This window comes from Primulina eburnea, chromosome 3, assembly GCF_022965805.1.
Source record: "Primulina eburnea isolate SZY01 chromosome 3, ASM2296580v1, whole genome shotgun sequence".
Lineage (NCBI taxonomy): Eukaryota > Viridiplantae > Streptophyta > Magnoliopsida > Lamiales > Gesneriaceae > Primulina > Primulina eburnea.
The window spans coordinates 4,055,694-4,069,338 of record NC_133103.1 but is presented as its reverse complement, the minus strand read 5'-3'; the positions used below and the strand labels follow the sequence as shown (position 1 = coordinate 4,069,338).

General features: G+C 33.9%; 3 protein-coding genes across 4 annotated transcripts; 1 reads left to right on the top strand and 2 right to left on the bottom strand.

The window, feature by feature from the left end:
- Nucleotides 1–3,149: 3,149 nt before the first annotated feature.
- On the top strand, nt 3,150–6,752 carry LOC140828038 (sodium transporter HKT1-like). The gene is made up of 3 exons (XM_073191008.1): nt 3,150–4,407; nt 5,642–5,866; nt 6,364–6,752. Exons 1-3 carry the CDS (start codon nt 3,167–3,169, stop codon nt 6,560–6,562), a joined length of 1,665 nt encoding a protein of 554 aa, XP_073047109.1. The 5' UTR covers nt 3,150–3,166; the 3' UTR covers nt 6,563–6,752.
- A 489-nt stretch (nt 6,753–7,241) lies between these two features.
- On the bottom strand, nt 7,242–9,885 carry LOC140825494 (protein FAR1-RELATED SEQUENCE 9-like). Of its 2 annotated transcripts, none has more exons than XM_073187308.1 (3): nt 9,717–9,885; nt 7,787–9,293; nt 7,242–7,599 (listed from the first exon to the last, which is right to left on the bottom strand). In XM_073187308.1, exons 1-3 carry the CDS (start codon nt 9,827–9,829, stop codon nt 7,432–7,434), a joined length of 1,788 nt encoding a protein of 595 aa, XP_073043409.1. In that variant the 5' UTR covers nt 9,830–9,885; the 3' UTR covers nt 7,242–7,431. The 2 variants fall into 2 exon arrangements, with proteins under 2 accessions (XP_073043409.1, XP_073043408.1); XM_073187307.1 differs by having other exon boundaries at nt 7,787–9,299; nt 9,717–9,884.
- A 398-nt stretch (nt 9,886–10,283) lies between these two features.
- Nucleotides 10,284–13,341, bottom strand: LOC140825493 (FCS-Like Zinc finger 13-like). Its single transcript, XM_073187306.1, has 2 exons — nt 12,416–13,341; nt 10,284–10,576 (listed from the first exon to the last, which is right to left on the bottom strand). Exons 1-2 carry the CDS (start codon nt 12,994–12,996, stop codon nt 10,417–10,419), a joined length of 741 nt encoding a protein of 246 aa, XP_073043407.1. The 5' UTR covers nt 12,997–13,341; the 3' UTR covers nt 10,284–10,416.
- Nucleotides 13,342–13,645: the final 304 nt, after the last annotated feature.

Sequence of the window (13,645 nt, the reverse complement as noted above, 5' to 3'; positions counted from 1 at the left end):
CAACACAATATCCAGCTGTTAGAAATCTATTCTCCAACCGACGATACATCCAATTTCTATCGTTATCCATTTTATCCTAATTTATTACACATTTAATCTTCCACGAGAGAAGATTTTTATCGCCCGCAAATACGCGACAATTTATAGACAGTTTGCTAAAATCCTAAATCGTAAATCCTAAACCCCAAAACCATCGATATGAGCGACGGTTTTTATCTTAATCGGCGACGGTTTGTTCATAATAGCGACGGTTTTTTCTAACCGTCGCTATAGCGACCGTTTTATTTAAATTGTGGCTTACAAAATTAGCGACGGTTTTTTTAAACGGTCGCTATATGGCGACGGTTTTAATTAAAACCATCGCCTTTAAAATTAAGCGACAGTTTATTTAACCCGTCGCACAAAATGGCGACGGGTTTTTGTGCGACGGGTTTGTAGAAAAGTCGCAATTTTAGCAACGGTTTATGAGAAACCGTGGCAAATAAAGCAACGGTTTGATTAAAACCGTCGCTGTAATATGGACGGGTTTTATTAAACCGTCGCTTCGTTTAATATGCGACGGTTTTAATGACAACCGTCGCTATATAGCGACGATTATATAAAAACCGTCGCTACGCCTTCCGTTTTTTTGTAGTGTTAAGATTTGATTCTCAACTATCCATCTTATCACAAAAAATTTGTTCGATCAGCCCTGTAATGTAATAATTATCTTTGTTTAACGGATTACTTTATGGTTTAAAAGATTATAGTTACATCATCACCACCAGCTATAATTTTTTATAAAACGAAAAGTTTTCAACCCTACAATTATTGATATATAGATGGTTTAAAAGTTTAGAGTCAATATTACAGGTCAAATTCTCATTGATTGTAAATACTACAATTAATGACATATAGATTGTTGGAGTGCAATAATTCTATTTGCTTGGTAGAACTGTCGAAACGTGGTGTTTGAGCTACTGTATAGTTTAAAATATTAGAATTGTACTGTTACCACCAGCTATAACTTTTGATAAAACGTCAAACGTTCGGCCTTACATCAACTAAAGATAATATTAACATCCACATAATATAATATATACTTTATTTTTAGGGTAAAAAAACGAACTCAAATACAGGAAAATTTATAATATTGAAGTGGAGTTGTTACGAGTGTATAAATATTCGACATTCTCAAATAATTTTTTTCCCAAAACATGGTTCTATTTGGGAAATTGGGAGGTCATTTTCGATTCTCTAAAAACAATAATAAGGTAAATGTATCGTTTTTGTGATGGTTTTATGATGTTCACACACTTAATTTACTTCAGTACTTTTTTATTTTTCATGATGAAATATTTACACCAATTGATTTTTCAGTGATATGTATCTATCTATTTTGTTTATGGTGATGTAATTTTAAAAAAATTACCAGTTTGTATACTTTTTTGCAATTAAAAATATTTTGTAGTTTTAGTCATTTTTTCGACGTGACGCTAATGTGACATATGCAATATCTACGTGGCTCTGACATGACACTAATGTGTACATTATTAAATCAGTTCTTCTCATGAAAAAGATTAAAATTACAAAAAAGTTGAAATATATAAAACTAAAACTATTCCAAAATCAGAAACAAACATTATAATCAATAATAGTGCTAAGTGCGCAACGTTGGGTTTTTTTTTTTTTTTTGTTTTGTGAGATTTGTAATTATTTTGTCATATACACGACAACCTATATTAATTTGTGCATTATTAATTATATTTGATAGGACTTGACATTATTATTGTCTAAGGCATGTATGATAAATATTCCACGAACATAAACGCATGTCATGATAAAATAAATTAATATTAAGATAAATACAAAACTTTATTAACCTAATTTAGTTTTCAATAAAATAAATTATTATTAATTAAAATCAGTTTTAAGAAAAAGATTAATATCTTTCAGAGATCCAAATTAATTAATATATACTTATAAAGAGTTTTAGACTTAATAATCGGTAGCATGACAAACACATGTTTATACAATATATTGGATTGCGTTAGCTATTAATCCCGACTCATCCAATACGTAGTGTAACATAGAAGAGAGATCATTTCAATTAATTAACACGTATGGATCTACTCTTGCATATATATTAAATATAAAACTTTGACCAATTATATTCGACCCACATATGACAAATGATATAATTTTTTTTTAACATTTTATAAAACATATGTTAATTTGTTTACATTATGGCTGAGGATGGACCAAGGGTGTTTTTTTTTTTTTTTTTTTTTTTTTGTAATTTTTAAATTTTTTTTAAGGATGGACCAAGGGTGGATATTGATGATGTCCGTATTTACACGTTGATCAACATATAAGATGTGGAGCATGGATTTTTGACTAAGAACATATTCTAATTGTCAAATTAATATTAATTAAGATCCCGTGGGGGCAAACTATAAAGATTTTAGAATATAATATTCACTTCCCCGCCCACCCCCATGCACCGTCCCATTCTAGTTTTGAATGAAATTAATAGGTTCTTAAATTTAGAAGTAATGTTTTCAATAAATTTTAATATGATATATGAGTTTTGATAAGTTGTTCAGTACACATCATGCTCGTCAATGATGTGTCACTCATTTATTAGATGCATAATTTGTATGTGTTTTATTACATTCAATATATGAGTGTCACCGTACCTCATTGATGAGCATGAAGATGAACACAATGCGTGATTCTTCTATCGGGAGTAACTTCTCCCTATGTAGGAAGACCATTGAATTGAGATGAACCCCATAAAAAACACATGGATTTAACCAGAATCCAGTGATTGGCAAGGAGTTATGTTCTGAAACTAAATTACTGATTTTGAAACGAAATATCAAGTCAGCTTAATTATCCCCACCGCTTCTCCATGCAATCTTCACCTTCCACGAAACGCACTTAAAATATCATGTTTACATCCTATCACAATATATATGCTTCCCCTGTTGGAGAATGATTCAAAATTATAAATATCATTTCCGTAAAACATAGCATTATATTCTTTACTTTTTTATTTTCACTTTTTCTATCAAGAGAAACGCGTGTCCTCTTCCCAACATCCTCGAGGGGCCTATATAAGGTGAACATAAATTCGCAAGATTTTTTCAAGAAATACTTTTCAGACACAATATAGTTTAGCAAAATGAAGAATTTTGGCGATTGTTGTAAAGAAATAGAGGGATACGTCAAAAAATGTTTGTGGGCAAATCTAGTGTGGCTGTATAACTCCGTTCTTGATTTAATACTGTATCTAATCCACGTTCTCATGTTTAAAATCAACCCATTCTGGATTGAACTTTTCTACTTCCTCTCATCTTCTTCACTTGGTTTCTTGGTTTTAAAGGTATCAAAACCTAAAAGTATCACCACATTCAGACCTCAAAATCTTGATCTTTTCTTCACTGCTGTGTCTGCTGTTACAGTTTCAAGCATGTCAACTCTAGAAATGGAGGTTTTCTCAAATGCGCAACTCATAGTTTTGACCATTTTAATGTTCACTGGCGGTGAAGTTTTCGTTTCATCTCTTCAACTTCAAATGAAGAAAGCCAAGATTAGCCAGAAAGGATTACTCCGCCATTACAGCAGTACAGAATCTTATTCTAGCTCTTCAAATCCAAACATCGATCAGTCTATATCTGATCATATTGAGCTAGGTTTACCTACTTGCACTGATCAATTCGAACAAGAAACATCGTGTACCTGTAAATATAAACCCGAATATTTGCAGGCTGAATCCATGGAGGAAAACCAAGTTTGGAAGCTGAGATGCATAAAAATTCTGTCCTACGTAGTTTCTTCTTACCTCGTAGTAATCCATGCAGTGGGCATCACTTCAATTGCCGTCTATTTAAAACTAACCCCATCTGCCAAACAAGTGCTTAACCAAAAGGGCCTAAACATTTCAACTTTTTCTTTCTTCACCATAGTTTCCACATTCTCAAACTGTGGGTTCCTCCCCAACAACGAAAACATGATTATTTTCAAAAAGAACTCTGGCTTGTCACTGCTCTTGATCCCTTATATGCTATTAGGGAACACGCTATACGCTGCTTGCCTGCGTTTCTTGGTGTTTTTATTGCAAAAAGCTACAAGAAAAGAAGAATTTAAGTTCATGTTAAAGAATTATGGAGAGTTGGGGTATGAACATCTGATGACAGGGGTGGATTCTGTGTATTTGGCCATCAGTGTTCTAGGGTTCTTAGTGATGCAGATGATTGTGTTTTGCTGTTTACAATGGAATTCCGAGGTTGTCGGAGGTCTAAGTTTCTATGAGAAAATTGTGGGTTCTTTCTTCCAAGTGGTAAATTCAAGGCATACTGGGCTATCCGTGTTTGATCTTTCTGCAGTTTCTCCAGGCATGTTGCTGCTGTTTCTGATAATGATGTAAGTTTTTTTAACATAATTTTTTTTTTTGAAAACTGCAGTTTTGGTTTCACAGTTATGTTGTTTTGCGTTTTTAGTCTCTATATTGTTTAATTTAACTTTAATCTTAATCATGCATCTTTTAATTTTTTAAATTGCAGTTCTTTTTAATCGAAAGTATTGATGTGATACTACGTACATACATCGTCATATTGAAATCAGGCGTCGCATATGTGTTTACACCAGTTTCACATAAAATAAAATTACTAAAATAACGAAGATAAATGATCAGTACTGAACTTTGACTACATAAATGATTAAAATCACATTGAAACAAATATATATTACAATATCTTATTTAAAAATAAATCGTTCCTCGTGCTCAATATGTATTTTTGAGTGAGATTTTTCTTACTTGCATTTATGACGTGACAAAAATAAAATCAAATTAAAGTTGGATAAGTATATTTAAAATTCCACCAGCTTATAGATGCTACACTAGCTTCTTAAGTGAAAGTCACCTAGCTTACTTTTAAAAAAATGCTGATTCTTCCACTCGTCTGATTTTATTTAAAATTAGTTTTTTAAATTGGTCGCATCAATCAAGGGCCCTTTCAAGTAAGGAAAGTATGAGCCGTAGACATTCTCAAATAAAATGATTTTTAGATTTTACTTGTAATCTCGAAACTTGTCATAAATTGTCATATCCTCCAATTTCTTTCTAAGAAATAAATACGCAAGGCATTAACTTTTCAAAACTTTGGAATCTCTTTCTTAACAATAGATAAATATCGTATTAAAAAAGAAGTTCAATTTTGATAGCTAAAATAAAAAAATTTATAAAGTCAAATCCGTAGATATTTCATTGATATTTTTGACCAAGAGCTATGTTGACAGACGGGGACATAATTATATAATTTGTAAATAAGCATATAATCATTCGCTATTTAATTTAATGAAAATAGTTTATCAGTAACGTGTATCGGGTCTTGATGCAGTTATTTAACAATTTTTTTTTTTTTTTTTTTTTTTTGTAGTTTCATTCGTTTGAGTGTTGACATGACATTGGAAACTTCACCAATATATAAATACACTCATATTTAACGATTTTGTCAACAATTTACTAGATAGTAAATGACCAAAATCTAAAATAAATAAATTCAGACGATCAATATTTGTCTTATTTTTTTAATTAATAAATTTAGTAACAAAGTGTTTGCATAATTTTATCATAACTAATGTAAATTTTATACAGGTACCTCCCACCATATGCAAGATTTGTACCAGTTGAAGAAGCACCTAAAAATGGAGGAGGAAATCTAAGAAGAAAAAGATTTGATGGATTTTGGGAGCGGATAATGTTGTCGCCTCTCATTTATTTGGCCATATTTGTTTTCTCTATTTGTGTCACGGAAAGAGAGAAGATTAAAAGGGATCCTCTCAACTTTAATGTCTTCAACATTGTCTTTGAAGTGATAAGGTACGTAGATGTTCAGATTTACTCTTATCATTCTTCCAAAATATTTTATAATTAAGGCGAAAGAAAAGTGAAAACCCAATCAAAAACTTCTCACATTCTCTCCCACTGTTTTATGGCAAATACTTGTGTGAAACGGTCTCACGGGTCGTATTTGTAAGACGGATCTCTTATTTGGGTCATCCATGAAAAAATATTATTTTTTATGCTAAGAGTACTAATTTTTATTGTGAATATGAGTAGGGTTGACCCGTCTCACAGATTAGGATCCGTGAGACGAACTCACATGATACCTACTCCTGTTTTATTATCTTAACCATTATCTTATTATTTTAAGATGAAATAAGATATATTATAATTAAATTCAACTTTAGACACATAGTTGGAGTAATGCACCAAGGTAACATAAAATTTCCGAAAGAACATAGTTACGAGATTAAGTTTTGTGAAGCATTAAATTACATGCAACGATTTATTTGGTTTTGTTTTTTGTTTTACAGTGCGTATGGGAATGTGGGATTCTCGACTGGGTATAGTTGTGAGAAGCAGATAAACCCCGATAGCAATTGTCAGAATGCAACTTATGGATTCGTAGGAAGATGGAGTGATGGGGGAAAACTAATATTAATTGTCGTTATGTTCTTCGGAAGACTGAAGAAATTAAATAAACAAGGTGGCAGAGCTTGGAAATTTTCATGACCCCCGTGGAAAATAAATAATCTTGCCAGAAGTTCGAGTTAGATGATTTGGAGCATGCTCATCTCTGCAATAAATACAATTTGCACATTGGGCCTGAAAATTGTTGGATATATTTGTGCTATATAGCTCGTGTAAATAATATGGTCAGCTAATTAATGAGTATAGAGGTGATGTTTATTGGGTTAGTTTATATTATTTCAATCAAAATCCAGAGTATTTCTTCTCCTATTTCAATATCATTAGATCACATAAACCCTCATAGTTCTATGAAAATAGACATATATATTAATCCAAACTTACATTAGACCACATCGTAATGGAGATATAGTCCATGTGTAGCATAGAACAATCTGTGTTTCTTGGCTGTGAGCTGTCATTTTTTTGTTACCGTTTTAATCCCGTATATTCAGGTTTACAATTCTAATCCAAATTGTGATGATCGCATAAAAAACAGCTCACGAATTATTTAAGGATCTTGTTTTTTATTACAGTAAAATTTTCATCTTCTCACGTTTTTTCTTTTCTTAATTCAATTTTGAAACAACTATATTCTGATACGAGCTGAATCGATATGAAATGAAACTCAAGACAATTTACCATGACTTAAAATAAGCCACAGATCAAAGCAAAGTCTGACCGGGAAAAAGAAAAAGGAGTTGGCACAAAATATGGTTTAGAGGAGGAATTTTCGCCTATCATGCTTTCACCCATTATTTCCTTTTATTTCATAATATCCAAGTACATTTACAATATTTTAAGAAGTGAACTATATTCGCTTGGGAACCCTGAGTCTCCAAGTGTGGAATGAAATTCTCATCATCTGCCGGTTAAAACAAGATGAACACACAACTACTGACCTCAGGTCACGTTTACTCTTTTAATGTGAGCCGTGCATTCTGGACTTTAATTGAGAGCTTTAGATTCTGGTCTTCCATGTCTTTAAAAAGCGCGAGTAGAATCGCACGATACACTTCAGACCTCTGATTTGTGCTCTCCAGTTCAGAGGTCAATTCTTGAATTTTTTTCTCCTTCTCTTCCTGCAAAACGTTTGCACGACAAGGATCACAAACATTTGGTGAATATATTAGGCAATTATATAATTAGACGAGGCTTAAACTTTACAGAACTAAAGTTTAGTATAAATTAATCAGTGGAACCGAAATTGAAGCCGAGTCCTTCTAACCTATTCCTACTATCCAAAAAACACAGTCTAAAATATCCAACCTTGGATAAAGGTGCTGCAGATTGATTCTCAATGACATGCGTCTCCAGATTCCCTTCATCTGCTGCATCGGTGCTCTGCATGGCTCCGGAATTTTTACTCTCGACAGCAGCGACTCTTTTTGAAGCCTCTTGCAGAGCACTCATCGCCATGTTATAACTATGTATAGATTTTGCACCTTCTTCTATATATCTCATAGCCTCTTGGCGTAAATTATCACGTCGAGTAGTTCTAGATTCTCGATCATTGTTAGGCAACAATGCTGCATTATCACTTGTGGACAAACCACCATTTGTCTTAGCATTTTTTGTCCAGCGTTTCAGAACATAATCAGAAGGGAGGGTAAGAACATTTTTTGCTCTGAATACTGACAGAACATGCCTACAAATGATACCAGAAAATTCAAGCATTCGGCAGGTACAGGTAGCTTTCATTTCGAATAAATTGAATCTAACTGTGTGAGCTTTGTGCTCTTCACCAAATTTGGATACCCTATATGATGTCAGTACAGTAGAGCCATCAATCATAGTAGCAGGATTAGCAAGAGTCTCCACCAATTCCTCTTGAAATTTAATGAATACCCTCCTGGTATAAAGATTAGCGGCCTGTTTTTCCATGGGGGATGGTGTTTTCAAAACTGGTGCAGCATTAGAAGTATCAAACTCCTCTTTCAATTCCTTCTCTTGCCAACTTGAGATGGCTTTTTCATACTGTTTCATTAACAGCTGTACAGTGTTAGTGGTGTTACTCACAAACCCGTCGAAAAACAAACTTGTGCCGCCATTGTGCTCCCCTGGGAACAATTCCCCAAAAAACACACCTCTCATATAAACAGGGATCCACTGATCACGAATCCTGTACACAGACTGAAGCCATTCGTTATCCATAAGAAAGTATCTGTCCACAAGGGCTGCCCAACAGGACTCAAACTCCTCAACTGTGCTGGCTTCATTGATGCAGTTCTTGAACTCGATATCAAAAGTAGGATTTGTTTGATATACATGAGCTAACTTCTCCTGTGTCTGACTTAATAAGCTCCATCTACAAAATCGATGGTGTGCATCAGGAAGAACTTGTGCCACAGCCATCTGTACAAGTTGATCAGGGTCGGTAGTGACTGAAACAGGGCTGCTGCGCCCAGACATTGCTTGCAGCCATGTTTGAAGGAGCCAAATAAACGTGTTTTCAGACTCATTCAGAAGCAACCCACATCCAAAGAGAACAGGTTGAGCATGATGATTTATGCCAGTGAAAGTGACAAACGGCAACTTCAAGCGGTTAGCCCTGTATGATGTATCAATTCTGACTGTGTCCCCAAAATTGGTATAATTTGCTTGGAAAGCTGCATCAGTCCAAAAAACATTTCCACTATCACCCTGAAATTCATGAAAGAAAGATGGACTCGCAGCCTGCATTCTTTTCATATAATCAGACACATATTGAAGCCAAGCCCTGATATTTACTTGCTTGTTAATACCATCGTGCATTTTTAATCTATACCCGAAGCATCTGCAACTACAGAGATGTTAAGTCATTAAAACGTTTCAAAAGCATTGCTTCTGGAGTGAGAGAATACCGCCATCAATAATCCCTATTATTTTAACCCCAATTAAATTGTTTTGAAAATTCACATAATCTATTGGCAGTAGTCAGTACAGAAATACTTCAGCTTTCATAGTAGATATTGGATATCAATAAATTGTAAACCTAAGAGACTGAAATAAGAAACAATCAGCAACACCATGCACTACGAAAATTATTAGAACAAATCCGACTCGAGACAAGGTTAGGACAAAACTAAAGCTGCTTAACGAAAATACGGAAAAAAAAGTTAAAATAAATTTACTTGAGCCATTGTTCAAAATGCAATTTCCGGAAACTGAAAATTTATGAAGAAGAAAGGGATCCAAATATAAGTAAAAGGTATCTCACTGGCACTTTGAAGGAATCCAGCAGCAACCGTGAATCGATCGGAGAAGAAACACAGAGCGAGGGCGGCGGCGGATGCGGACGTGTCGTCGTTTGCAGCAATTCTTATACCACATCCAATTTTGTCTCCATTATACAAACTGTATTTCTACTACTGTCTACCACTACACCATCCATACATTTTTTTTTGTTCAAACAAATGAAATAAAAATTAAGTATATTTATTTTACATAAATATTAAATATATATGAAAAATATCGTAAGTGCAAAAAACAAGTAACCAATATTTAAAGCGGGTCAGATAAGTAAGATTTATTATGAATTTTTTAAATACTTTAGCTTAATTCTACAAGTATATTTGGTCATATGTGCTATGCACCTAATTTTCTATGGAGCAATTTAAATAACTATATAGTCCATTTTGGATTTATTAAAATCAATAATTCATTTTTAATTTTTAATTATAAATTATAAGCATCAATGTTGGAACCAAATTTCTTTTTACGGTACAATCTTTATTTTTATTTTTTAAAAAAAAACAATGTTATATTCAATAAAAGCAAGATGACCGAGTCAATATAATTAGAATATCTATTCATTCAGCAAGAAAGTTGTATGTGCTCTCAAGTACATTCTTCAATAAGTTTAGCCTTCACTGCTCTTATTAAGTGCCACAATACATATGCATGAACATGGCTGCTACTCAAGCTGCAGCAACACCAGCAATGAACTGTGACGCACCCGAGCAAGCTGAAGCAGAGCACTCTATGGGCTTCCTCGCCTCGGTGTGACATTTCTCTTTCTGTTCGTCAATCGAGATTTGCTTGCACCGGCACTCTGCGCTACAAAACGCCTTCTCCCCTCTGTGACATCGCCAGCAAACAATGTCAAATAAAAAAGTCAATGGAAAATATACTCACATGGCATTATTTTCACGGGTAGACAAAATAATATCATAGTTTGAGAGTAATATTTCCCCAAGAACATGAGATTCTACTGGTGCAGGTAGAAATCGGTGATTCTAAGAAATGAGGTAACTTCCGTAGAAACTGGTGATTATAAGAAATATGGTAACTTCTGCGGTAAGTTAGCCTTACTATACAAGATCAAGACTTTTCGAGCAAGAGTAACTTAAAATGCGATTATTATGTCGAAGTAAGACACATTTGGGAGACTGAACAATATAACTCCCGTGTGTTCGTGAAGAAATCCACCATCTTAGAAAGCACTCAAAAACATATCATCTATGCATTCCCTTCATCAACAAATAAGGGTATTCCACATTAACAAGCAAAACAGGAAATGACAAATTAATAGATTAGAACAAATATGTCTAGTTTTCTAAACTAAGACTAAGAAACCTACCAAATCAAATAAAACGACAAGACTATCTAACAAGATACTTATTTTGATAACGAATAGGCAGTAAAAAAGCAAAACAAGGGGTGGCACGAGGCTTGCTTCTGGTCCAAATGCACAAGCCACACGCGATGACATGGCAGTAAAATAAAATGAAAGTAGTTTCCCTCGTTAAAAAACAGAAAAATGGTCGACACTAATGGGTTTAATGTTTATTTTAGATATTTCATTTGGCCAAATTTGAGACCTAGAAGTTCCAATGGCGAACTCAAAAGACCATTTCTCATTCCCACTGATAATACAGAGGGTATACTCCAGTGCTTTTCAAAAGTTCTTTTTTGAAAACAAAAGACACCTATAGCCAATTGAAATATCCAGATGATCCCAAGCATTAAGATCCAGAAGGCTACATTTTGACCATTATAGCAATCATTGGACCATATCTCCGTGAATGGGAGATCATATACCATGGTTTCCAGGTATTGAGAAATTTATAAAACTAAAGAATCTGAAATCAGTTCTGACTAGCAACCTCAGTTTAACACACAGGAGATATTCTGATCATTACTGAAAAGTAGCAGGTTAGAACAAGTATTGTTATATTGGTAATAGTGGTAAATACATAACACAACAACCTTCCCTGTTCGATCCTTAGCAAGACATTGCAAAAATAATTCCAAGAACCCCATTAACAAAGCTAGTGAGATCTCCGAATCAAATGACAGACCAGCGTTGCACCCAGAGCAGCAGATAAAAGATTACTACTACTTAACCCAGTTACCCAATGAACACTTTAAACGAAAAAACAAAGTGTAACAATAAGACAAAGATCGGGAGAAGATTCAAATGATAAAGAATGTATCTACCTACTTTCACCTTGTTAGATCATTTAATTTAGTCCATAAAATAATTATAATTGTGGTCAACGGATGCCATTAAGATAAAAATAAGATATTATTTAAAAGAATACAAATTAAGAATATTATAGTATTAAAATGAAAAATATGTTATCATCAAGATTTACCAAATCTAGAGTACTTCTACGATGGTTAGACATAAATTACATAAAAGTTTAGAAAACTCCATATTTTTTATGTTCTTGGGATCCTGCCAAGTACAATATCAATTACTAGATGTTAGAATTTGTTGGCTAAAAAAATAGAGCGCAAACTAACTGGATACATCAAATTTAGCACAGGATTCCATAAACATTCAAAAAATGGAAATCATTAAAATTTCAGCTTAGAAGTCTCACGAGTTCGAGATCATCGATGGCAGTACAATATACAATAAACAATTACTCAAATCCACACATCGATAAATTCTGAATAATTTTTTTTTACCTGTACATAAAAATATCCAAGCCGTGAAGGAACTTCTTGCAACGAAAGCAAGAAGTTAGAAAATCTGAGGTCCAATAGGTGGCCATTTCCCTTCCAAAACCGACTGAAGAATCAGAGAACACTTCAAAACCATCACCATTTCCATTAACAGCAGAAACCCCGTGAAAACCATCATTATTTCCCACAGAACCAGCATAAAAATATTCCCTTTTCCTTATCAGATTCTCACCCTCATGAGATATCAGACAAGTGTACTCCTCACACAACTCCGTTTCCTCCACGATAAGCTTCTTATCAGCCTCGTTGTTTTTCAATAAATTTTCATTCCCATGTACCGTGATTGGGTATTTAAATGATTTTGGGGAGATTGCAAGAAACGCACTCCTAAAGATCGGATCTTCATCATGCTGCTGTTCGAGGGCTGCAAGAATACCAAGTCCCACGGCTCCGTTCGGCTCCTTAAAGTTAATCGGAGATCTATATGCAGTGGTCTGTTTTGTGGAGCCGTAGTGTTCAGTGAGTTTAAGAAAGGAGAAATTTACAGATAGCATCTTCTTCTTTTTCCGTTCTATTTTAACCATTCTTCCACACTGAAGCACAAGCTCAACAATGGGAGAAAATTTGTGATCTTCGTGGGTTCTTTTGTCTATACTCTCATGTATTTCTGGTACACACAGGGACTGTGACAGTACCGACAAAACTTGAATAATTAATATTTTTCTTGGGATATTGAGGTGAAAAAACACAGGATTATGCCCACTTACGGGTTGTTAAATTACGTGGGGAGAGAGGGGGATGGGGAAAGAAGAAGAAGAAGACCACCATGGATGAATCTTAGCCTCGTCTGCTTCTCTCTCCAAAAAATTGCGAACTTTAAGGGTGAATGGAGAGAATTCGAGCAGCCTCAATGCCATGGATGTAATGTGTAAATTACTTCTAATACCAAGTTATCTCGTGTGTGTTTGTGAATTTAATTCGTTTTATAAAATAATACGTTGTTTCGAATTAACTTTTTATTAATCTATATTATATATTATATATAATTGCATTCCATTATTAATTCAAAGCAACTCTAAAGTATAAGACATGATTATTGGTGAAAGAAAATTAGTGTCTCCAATTTAAATTGTCCAACTTATTTGTTATTAGCAAATTAAAAATTGTTGGATGTCCCCACTGTCCACATTGAAAATTAAGTGACAATGTTATTTGATGAAATTCATATTTTTC

Coding starts and splice junctions, on each gene's coding strand:
- LOC140828038 (XM_073191008.1), top strand. CDS start 3,167: ATGAAGAATTTTGGCGATTGTTGTAAAGAAATAGAGGGATACGTCAAA. Junction 4,408..5,641: donor CTGCTGTTTCTGATAATGAT/GTAAGTTTTTTT, acceptor AATTTTATACAG/GTACCTCCCACCATATGCAA. Junction 5,867..6,363: donor ATTGTCTTTGAAGTGATAAG/GTACGTAGATGT, acceptor TTTGTTTTACAG/TGCGTATGGGAATGTGGGAT.
- LOC140825494 (XM_073187307.1), bottom strand. CDS start 9,829: ATGTGGTATAAGAATTGCTGCAAACGACGACACGTCCGCATCCGCCGC. Junction 9,300..9,716: donor TGGATTCCTTCAAAGTGCCA/GTGAGATACCTT, acceptor ACATCTCTGTAG/TTGCAGATGCTTCGGGTATA. Junction 7,600..7,786: donor CTGCAGCACCTTTATCCAAG/GTTGGATATTTT, acceptor AACGTTTTGCAG/GAAGAGAAGGAGAAAAAAAT.
- LOC140825493 (XM_073187306.1), bottom strand. CDS start 12,996: ATGGTTAAAATAGAACGGAAAAAGAAGAAGATGCTATCTGTAAATTTC. Junction 10,577..12,415: donor TTGGATATTTTTATGTACAG/GTAAAAAAAAAT, acceptor GCGATGTCACAG/AGGGGAGAAGGCGTTTTGTA.